This window comes from Octodon degus, unplaced genomic scaffold, assembly GCF_000260255.1.
Source record: "Octodon degus isolate 3935 unplaced genomic scaffold, OctDeg1.0 scaffold00178, whole genome shotgun sequence".
Taxonomy (NCBI): domain Eukaryota; kingdom Metazoa; phylum Chordata; class Mammalia; order Rodentia; family Octodontidae; genus Octodon; species Octodon degus.
Window position 1 is genome coordinate 2,935,157 of NW_004524754.1, and position 10,564 is coordinate 2,945,720.

The following is a 10,564-nucleotide window of genomic DNA, read 5'->3' on the forward strand; positions in this document are numbered from 1 at the left end:
TTAGAACTATAAAATCTGTAAGCTACATACATGCAGCGTTAGAAACGATGTCTCTGCCTGAATCTGTTTGATGGTACATGGTTTATATGATACCCGCTTATTTCTATACATCTTCTCCATTGGACTTGAGTTCTTTAAGGCAGAAATCACATCCTCCTCCACCCCCTTGCGTGCGTGCGTGCGTGCGTGCGTGCGTGTGTGTGTGTGTTGCTGGGGATTGAACTCAGGGCCTGACACATGCTAGGCAAGTGTTTCACCAGAGCTGCAAACTGATCTCCATGCCCTGCTCTTACCCAACCTGACGTCCAGCCTGCCGCCTGTCCCTGGTGTTCATTCGGTAAAGTGGAATCTGGGAAGCTCGAAGCCTCCTTGGCCTGTGTTTGTGCACTTCTCCCACTACCTGCTTCCCATTGGACTGTAAGAGCTATCAAATGTGGCTTCCCAGAAGATGTACTTAGGAGCAACCTGCACAAGATAATGCGCGGTTGCAGAGCCAGCCGACCCTGACCATGGTGGCCGCCCTGCCCGGAGAAGCCTCCTGCCTTCCAACCCTGCTCAGCCAGCAGCCTTCCAATCCTAGATGGTCTTAAATGGGTCTCTTTCCTATTGGAACAGCCATCATAGTCAGCTTATGCATGTTTTACCACCCAAACCTGGGAAACCGATAAACTGGATCTTTGCTATGTTCAATCACTTTAAGGCCTTGTTTTCTTTTCTTTTTTTCCTATTGCTAAGTCTTCCCACAGGGCATCTATCCTGCCATGGGGGTCTCCACATACCATTTGTCTACTGATGTCATTCACCTGTGCTCAGACAGAGGCAGTGCTGAGCAGACTCTGGACAAGGAGTTAAAAGGATCTCAGAAACCACAACGGGCAGACTGGGCAGGAATCAGATTGCCGAGGAGGAGGCGGCCACTATGTGATTGAAGCTGGATTTTTTCGGACTGCTGGCTGCCTTCGTATTTCCTGGTGGAAGTGGGACAGGTCAACAGACAACTTAGGGTCACAGATAACTTGTACCCACACGATTCACTTTTGGGAGTATTGGCTTGAAATTGAGTGGGATGTGTGTGTTCGTGTGCGTGTTCATGTGCGTGTGTGTGTGTCCCAACCCATGTGCCTTCCGCACGCCTCAGAAGTCTGCACTTTCTTCGAATAGCTGATTACAACATAGAGGATGTGGATAGTGGAGTTTTTCCTGTTTGATGTCACACTGTTACCCTTTAAAAGTCGGAGCGGGAAAAGAAGGGAACCCAGCCTAGGAGCCTCATTGCAGCTACTTGCAAAGAAGAGGAGGAAGAGACCAGGAAGGAGGGTCAGGTTTCAGATTCAACTCCAGCCACTCTGAGCGAGCGTGCTGCCATGCTGGGGGTCTGCCTTGGGCTCCTGGTCGGTGCCCTGAGCCTGGTCAGAGCCTATCCTGATGCGTCCCCATTGCTCAGCTCCAGCTGGGGTGGTCTGACCCACCTGTACACGGCCACAGCCAGGAACAGCTACCACCTGCAGATCCACAAGGATGGCCACGTGGATGGAGCACCCTACCCAACCATCTACAGTGAGTAGGGGATTCTCTCCGAGCAGAGGGGTACAACCCTGTGTCCACCTGCAGGGAGGCTAGGGAAGCCTTCTAGCTTCTTTTCCAGGAAAAAAAATTGTGTGTGTGTGTGTGTGTGTGTGTGTGTGTGTTGTAAGCTTTAGAGAAAGAGTCTGTCACTTCTCTACTATTTATTGGTTCCTCATCACATCCAGGAATTTATCAAAAGTCTTTTCTCAGGATAGGAGTCACTTTCCCTTACCCCTGTGCAAGGATTTGAAGAAAATCTTGAAGGAATCTAAATGGGAAAGAAACCAGATAGGTTCACAGGCACTGAGTTTGAGGTCATAAACCTTAAATGGAGTTAACTAGGGAAGCTGAAGATTTCTCTATCATTCCAAAGACTTGAACACGCCTCAGGGAATCTTTCCAACTCTTGAGCTTCTAGTATTCTGACCTTATGAAAGTGTACTCAAAACATGTATTAAAGACAGATCTCCTAGGTCTGTTGTAAACCTGACCAGGCACCAAATCTGTCCATCCATGCAGCCATCCAGCAGGCTGGCGGGGCTTAAGATGTATACTATAAGTTGTGATTCCATTCTGTGGAGCTGAAGTGTCTAGCCAGCAGGAAGGTGACGGAGTGCACACACACTGGCAGTGTGAGGCAAACGGGATGCTTCTAAACATTAGTTTTGTGGAAAGTTGGGTGGTAACACACAACAGTCCATCAACTAGCTACCATTCATGACAGGGCCCTTCATGCATACCTAAATGAAGAATGATGAGGTGAGAGAGGAGAGGGGTATTGAAAAGACAGAGTTTTCTACATTAGGAAGACATATAAAATTTATACTAAGGATACAGAAAACCATGAACTGATCCAATACTGCTCAGGTTGAAAGAAAGGGTAATCACAATATTTAAGTAGCTGAGAAATTTCCTGTAAGAATTTTGGTTTCCCCTCTTTTGTTCTAATAAATTAATTGATTATTATTGATTATTGTTACTCTGGTCTTGCTGTGTACAGAGCATTCATTCTACTGACAGCCACATATTTATACGAGCAGAGCTCAGTTAAACCTTTCCAAGCACCCAGTGCGTATTCACTGAGCTGAGAGGAAGGAGGAAAGCTCTTGCCAAGCTCCAAGCATGTTCCACAGCTCAAGGGGACAACACAGGACTCAGGATTCAAGGCGCCCTGAAGGATAAGAGAGAGTTAACAGAGAACATCTGACCTAAGTCTGGGCCCCTTCGTGTATCCGGAGTGCTGCTCATTTTGTTTCACTGGATTTTGATGACACACAGTCTGTCCCTCCTTCTTATTCCCCAGCTTGTTATCAGATTTTTAGGAAATATAATTTTCCTCGGCCTCAAAGAGCCACGCTGGCTTTCATGCAAGAGTCTCTGTGATTTAAAATGTGAGGCACTGACTTAGGGTCAATTATTTTGATAGCCATAGATTGAAAGGGCTGCTTACAACTAGGGAATGAAGTACCTCTAAAACTCGGAAAAGCATGGACTCTCTCTGCTGAAAGAAACCCTCTAAAGTCACTTCCTCCCAAACAGGAAGCAAGAGCAGTTCAGGGTGGCAGAGGCGAGGCTGAGGCTGAGTCAGGCCCCCCAAGCGGCCAGCCCACAGGGCAGACCCTTTCTCTCCCTAGGAAGCCTTTCAGGCCTCGGGCCCCAGGAGCCAACATACTAGCTGGAATGAGTACATCCGAGTAAGGGGAGGTGAGACGATTTGCACTCACTTCCGATTGGACTGTGTGTGCATTCATGCATGTTGTGTGTCAGGTTGTTTTGTCTGATGTGTGTACTAGCTGAGCACTGTGCTTTAAAGATTATCACTAACTTGGGGAGGTGAATCCGGGTCAGAGTAGTGGAGGAGGCTTTTCCTAGTTCATATACAACCTTTGGTACTATTCAATCAGCTAAAATGTGTATTCGTAGGGAAAAAAGATATTAAGTGTTAAAAGTTACAAAAAAGAAAGGAGGGAGAAAGTTACAAAAAAGAAAGGAGAGAGAGAGAGAGAGAATAAACTATGGATTCAGAGGATTCAGGTAGACTGCACACCTAATGAAGTCTGGTGAAGGATTTGGATTTGTAGCGGCTCACAGATGAACAGAAAGAATGAGTAATGAGTTTGTGGGGCTTTTTCTCCTAGATAATCATACGTTTCCAGTGAAATCTCAATCATCTGGTTATTTTGTTTTTTACTAAATTCTTGATTAAGATTTGAGTACTCAATTTCTTTCCAGTAATTGGTCTTGACAGTGGATACCCTGAAATCTGTTCATGAGACCCTCCAAGTTCTGCTCAGAGTCAGGAGGCTCCTAGGAGAGGACTCTCCAGAGCCTATGCACTTGTCCTGTGTGAACAAAAGCACCCTCCCACTCCCTGTTTTCCTCACTTTGGGCTTTGGGGAAACATGAGGAAAAAGATGTTTATTACTCCTGGTTAAGGAGTAATAAACTTTATTTTATTTTATGCTGCTGAGAATTGAAACCAGGGCTTCATGTATCCCAGGCAAGTGTGTACCACTGAGCTCCACCCCCAGCCCACTTCCCGTTAATATCACTTTTTACATCCTAGTTCCCTCTGCCCCAGAACCTTCTATGCTTGAGGCTGAATACCTGTGGCTCTTGAATGCTTTTCCATGAACAGGGTTTCTCTCAAGGAATCTTAAGCCTTTACCTTCTTCTTCTGTCTTGTCATTCACCTACTGGCAATGAAACAAGAATAAAGCAGATAATTTTCTTTTATAGTAGAAGTTAAAGGCAAGTGGTGATGGTAATACTGTAATTACTAGCATGTAAAAATCTGTTTCTAGTGGATGAAATGATCTCAATCACTCTCAGGTAAATGTTTCTACTGCTTTTGCTTTACGTATGAAAATATCAAAGTTCAAAGAGTGTAAATAACTGGTTCAAGGTTGCCCAAGCAGTATACATGACCCAGAGGACGTCTTGACCCTAAATATCATGCTCCTCCAAGGTCCCGTGTAGAGGCAGCTCCAGGTCTAAGGAAATCCCACCTGTTCAGTCTGCCCAGTTCCAGCGGGGGGAGTGGGTGGGTCCAGCAGCCACAGGGCTGCTCTCCGCTCTTCTGCAAGTTCTCCCCTGGGGTCTGTGCTTGCTAAGACCGCAAGGGAACCTTCTACTTACCAAACCCTTACCCGTGGCTCTCACTGGTTTGACTCAGAGCCTGTACCCTGCCCACTGCCTTACCACAGTGGCTCACTTGTCCTCTGCTGTCCCTCTGCCCAGTGGCCTTTTAAGCCGTTGATTTTTGTCTTTTCATGTATGTAATTATAATACAAGGATGTCTGTGATAGGAGTTTGACTTCTGTTTATCATTCAATTTGGAATGTTTCTACTATTATTAAAATAATATTAGTAATACAGAGGGCCGGCCAAATAGCTCAGTGGATTAAAGTGCCTGCAATCAGGAGCAGGGGCCCAGGGTTCGATCCCCTGGCCTGCTGTGCTAGCCCTGCCCCTGGGGCACACTGAAATGGCAATTGAGACTGGATGTGGTGGCACAGGCCTGCAATCCCAGCTCTTGGGAAGCTGTAAACAGGTGGATCATTATGAGTCCGATCTAGTAGTGAGACCCTGAACACCCTCTAGACCCTTCCCTAAAATACAACAAACAAACAAAAAAAAAAAAATAATAATGTTAGTAATACAACAAAAAATAACAGTTGTTTTTAGAATTTAAAATTATAAAGTACTCAGAGCATAACAACTCAAAAACAGTTAAGCGTAATATTTTCTCAGTTAGAAGAAAGAAATCATCAGAACTGAAACTACTTTTTATACATTGCTTACATATTTCTCAGGGTTTACCACAAAATTAGCCATCTGTTTGAGATATATAGGCCATCAGTATCTTGGGAAAAAATTAAATAATTGGCATACCTCCCTTCCTCACCTTACTTTCCAGAGGATTCCCTCAAGCCAAACTTTGAGACAAACTAACTGCTCTACTTGGCCCCTTCTGTGTTCTCTCTTCTTTTTGTGCTCACTCTCTTGGTCCTACATCACTCCAACTTTGGACTGTATGGCACCTTGTATTCCACTGATGTCCCCTCTTGCTTACTTCCTCCTCTAGGGGCCTTTGTAGTAAGCTTGCATGGGATAGGAGAAGGGCCTTGGGCTGTAGTGCACCTGTGGGCTCTACCATCTGCCAGGCGCAGACTTTGGACATTTACAGCTTCTCCAGTTAGGTCTGCAAAAGAGGGCTTGGAATCCTGTCCAGAATCTTCCCTGGGGGCTGTGATATCAAATGATATGAAATATGGAAGTCCTATTTTAGGTGTCTTACTTTTTCATAGCTGGGATATAATACCTGACACTGGGCCAGCAAGATAGCTCAGTAAACTAAACATCTGCTTAGGTAAGCACAGAGACTGGGGTTTGATTTCCGGCACCACATGCCATGCAGGCCCTGTCCCTGGGCCACAGAGACCAGGCATGGTGGTGCATGCCTATAATCTCAGTGCTGGGGAAGCTGAAAGCAGGAGGATCACTATAAATCATAGTGAGACCCTGTACCAAATACATTAAAAACAAAAAACAAAACAAACCCTGACACCTACAAGTTAAAAGAAGAAACATTTATCTAGGCTCACAGCTTGTAGAGGTTTCAGTCCATAGTTAGCTGGCTCCAGGGCAGCATGGGAGAGGAGAAACAGCTCATGGCAGGGCAGGGAGGAAGCAGAGTGGGATCAAGGGTGAGGAGAGATGCACACCCTCCAGGCCACACTGCCACTGGCCACCTCCTCCCAACAGACTTCACCTCCCAACCACACAATCTATAAACCCATCAGTGGGCCAGTCCAGTGATGAGCATCACATACCCATCCCCATCCGGTCACCTCTCCAAAGCCCCACCTAGAAGTCCATGAGGCTTTGGGGGGACATTGATATATAAACCATAACAGTGGGCAGATGGATGTGAGCTCAGAGACCTTAGGAAAGGGTTTTGGACAGAAAAATGTCTGGTTTTAGGAAAAGTCTCACTAAATTATCATTTCTATTCCACCACCATATGGTTTGATTTTACCCTCTCCACAAAAAGAAAGCATACTTACACTGCTACAAGTTATTTATAATGTAGGTAGTACACATGGTCTCCAGCCTTTGTCAGAGATGAGTTTTTTAACGTGGATGCTGAAAGACTATGAGGCACTGAATCTGGAAGGGGGCAACTCCAAGATAGTAACAGACAGGGACTTGAATCCAAGGAGAAAAAGCCATCTATCAGCCACAAACATGTAGCACTAGAACAAGGGAAGGAATACAAGCTGTAGTAATGGTGCAGGCACTTTGACGAGGGGCTGTGAGGAAAATGCAACCAATTCTGATTAGGGAGATGAAGATGGTCTTCACAGAGTAGTGTCTATATCTGAGGAGAGAGGGAGCGCAACTCTAATGTGACACAGCTCTCATGGAAAATCAGACTCTAGACAAGCTAAATCTATAAAAGACACATCAATATAGAGTTTAAAATCATGGAAGCATGAGGCTTTGAAGTACATGAGCACCACTGCAAACATTAAGAGATATTAGCCAGAAGCCAGGCATAGTGCCACACACACGTAATCCCAGCTACTCAGGAAGCTGAAGCATGTGGGTCCTAAATTCAGACCAGCCTGGGGAACTTAATGAGACCCTATCTCAAAATAAGATTAAGGGGCTGTGAAGAAAAATAATCCTTCATTTTTCAAAAATCCTTTTAATGTAGCACTGTATTAGTATACTTGCCTAGCATGTAAGGCCCTAGATTTGATCCTCACTACAGAAAAAAAAGAGGTAGCTAGGCAAAGGGAGAAATAAAGTCCAGATGGAACAAAATATCGGAAGCACAGGTAAAAAAAATTTCAGGCATTCAAAGGCCTGGTTCAGGAGCCAGGAGTGTGTGTGTATGTATTGGTGTAGAGGTAACAGGAAATAAGGGGAGAAGTAGAAAACAAGTGTCAGGTGAAGAGGTTTGTGAGGTGGGTCTTGGGAAGAGCTTGGCCATGGACCCAGATGTGTGGCACGCCTCTGACCTGAGTGGTGTTCTCTGTAGGTGCCCTGACAGTCAGATCCGAGGATGCTGGCTTTGTGGTGATAACAGGAGTGATAAGCAGGAGATTCCTCTGCATGGACTTCAGAGGCAACATATTTGGATCTGTGAGTTTCTTTCTTGTATGAAATGCTTCTAGTGATCATCTAATTTCCAACAGGATGTAGACTTTTCTAGTCTAAAGTTCCCATTGGCAGTGTCCCTTGATGGGCTATTGTCACCAACTGCTTCACTTACCCCAAGGATGACACACTTTGAGGCAGCTGCGATTTGAACCCAGGGAATCTGGGTGTCCAGTCTTCCCTGCCCACTGGTACCCGGTTTTGCATCTAGTGCCCAGGTACACAGTCATAGGGCCTTGGGTCATGTAAATTTTTGTTGCGGCCTACATTAGAAAAGGTGAGGTGCCGTTGGTATCCTTTTGGTCTGTTTGCAGCTGTGCCCCTGGGCAAACCTCACTTCTTCAAACTTCAGTGCAGTGAAATGAACCACAGGACTATAGCGCTCCCTCCAGCTAACACAGACCTCAGACCTGCCTGTGCCTAGATGGCGATGCCAGGTCTGTAAGCAAAGGATTTCCCAAGCTGAAGTCTGCTGCAAATCCAGAGAACTCAGATAGGCAAATAGAAGGACTGATTGTCCCAGGGGTCTCTTACCACCAAACCCATTAGAAATTTCTGGAGAGGGGGGCAGAGATAGCTCAGCAGTCTAAGCGCCTGCCTAGGCATGCACAAGGACCCCGATTCAATCCCTGGTACCATATGCCGTGCTGAACCAGCCACCAAGATATGGTGTGGTGGCACATGCCTGTCATCTCAGCTCTGGGGAGGCTGAAAACAGGAGGCTCTCTGAGTCCCACCTGCATAGTTAGACCCAGTACCAAAAACATAAAAATTTTAAAAACAATTAAAAATTTCTGGAAAAAAGAAATTTTATGATTCAATTACTGCCATGTCCCAGCAGTGCAATAGCATCTTGCCAAAGACAAATCACTACCGAAGGCATCTAGCCAAACTCCCCTCTTCTGTAAAATACTTGATTAAATGGAATGTGAGGATTAAATGGAATGATTATGTAAAGACCCAGCAGGTTCATGAGGCACGCAGGACAGGAAGAGCGAGGGCTCAAACCCAGCTTGCCTGCTGAAGGGCTGTGTCCCTAACGCCTACCTACGCACCCTCTCCACGGTGGGGACCCACTGTGGTAGCTGATCCCATGAGTTCCATCCCATCTCCTTTCTTCGGGCAAAGCGGCAAAAGCCAGAACAGAGCCAGAGGAGGAGGCAGTGTTGCCTATGAGTCAGCTCTGCCTTCCGAAGTCAGCCTCAGGCGTGCCCCTCGCTGACTGGGCCTCACCGTGTGAGCCGGGTGCCACTCCGGGTCTCCAGCCAAGAGCCTGAGGCCCCAGTGGGTGTCACTTCCTGACACCCGCTGAGAGAAAGGAGCAAGGTGCCAATCCTCTCTCCTGAAAGCCAAGTACATATCTGGCTTTACCTAGAAGGGACAACCATTACTGGAGTGCTGTGGGAGTCAAGCTGGGCGTCGGTTAAGGGGTTGGGGCTGGGGTAGTGGGTGCCATGCTCACCCCCTGCCACCCTGCCCTCCTCCCAGCATCACTTCAGCCCGCAGGACTGCAGGTTCCAACACCGCACGCTGGAGAACGGCTACGACATCTACCACTCTCCCGAGCACCACTTTCTGGTCAGCCTGAGCAGGACCAAGAAGATCTTCCTGCCGGGCACCAACCCGCCGCCTTACTCCCAGTTCCTGTCGCGCAGGAACGAGCTGCCCCTGGTCCGCTTCGTCACGCCCGGGCCGCGGAGACACACGCGCAGCGCCGAGGAGGATCCGGGCCGCGACCCGCTGAGCGTGCTCAAGCCCCGACCCCGCGCCGCGCCCGCGCCGGTGCCCGCGTCCTGCTCTCAGGAGCTGCCCAGCGCCGAGGACGCTGGCCCGGCCAGCGACCCCCTGGGCGTGCTGCGGGGCGCCAGGGTGCACGCGCACGGCGGGGCGCGCGCCTCCAGGTGTCGCCGGGAGCCAGAGGCCAAGTAGGGTGCGCAACCCGCGAGCCGCCTCGGCAAATTCGAACCCCAATGGCGAGCCAGGGACCAAAGGGGACTTCCCCGCTTGCTCACGTTAGCGCCCAAGGGTCCGGGCAGCAATTTCTCGTTTCGCAGCCGTGGTGCTGGGCGCTCTGCACCCTGCTGGGTCCTCGGCTGTAGACTCAAGCTGGCCTGGGCACTCGGATGGGAACCCCCTCCAGGTCTTCTGCCTCGGGCGTCTCTGGGTAAAAACTATCAAAAAGGAAAGAAAGACTGGTAGCCAAAACTTGGCACGCAGGCGACGGAGAGCAGGAGGCTCTGCGTCTCTGCGGGTGGCACCCTTTGCCTCTATCTTTTCCTTCTCAGAGAGACCCAGAGAGCCACAGTGACCCCGCACCTTGCAAGTGCAGGTCGATTCCCGCCCCCTTCTGCCCCCACGCATCTTTAGCTTTAAAGAATTTGACCGCAGGAACAGGTTCGTGAAAGTTTACTCCGCTAGGATTTGTTTTGCAAAATGAAAGCACTTCTGCTCTTCCACGAGTCGGGCGTTCTGCGCGATCTCCAGCAGGTGGCCAGAAAGGGGCCTGAGACACCCGGATTGCTCTGGGCCGGGCTATCTGTGGACAGAAAAACTGTGTCCTTTGCAAGGACTTGGGGAGGGAGAGAAAGCGTAGCCAGAGGTCCCAGGTGCACGAGCAGCGAAGTCGCAGCTGTTGTTAGGGGACTTTTCCGAATCTGGTTGGACTGGAAAATTTCTGGGCCTTGGGTGAAGACAGTGCTGAGTCCCAGAGCCCCACTGCAGGGCACGCAGCCTCCCCTGGGGGTGGAGGTGTGCCTGCCCTCATCCATGCCCAGATTCTTCCTACAAATAACCCCATTCTCCTACCTCTAGTTAAATGACCTCCTAAAGC

General features: G+C 48.4%; 1 protein-coding gene across 1 annotated transcript; it reads left to right on the plus strand.

Annotated features, from left to right (window-relative positions):
* The first annotated feature begins 1,364 nt into the window (after positions 1-1,364).
* Positions 1,365-9,663, plus strand: Fgf23 (fibroblast growth factor 23). Its single transcript, XM_004643594.1, has 3 exons — positions 1,365-1,557; positions 7,616-7,719; positions 9,223-9,663. The coding sequence occupies exons 1-3, from the start codon at positions 1,365-1,367 to the stop codon at positions 9,661-9,663; spliced, it is 738 nt and encodes a 245-aa protein (XP_004643651.1).
* The last annotated feature ends 901 nt before the right edge of the window (positions 9,664-10,564 follow it).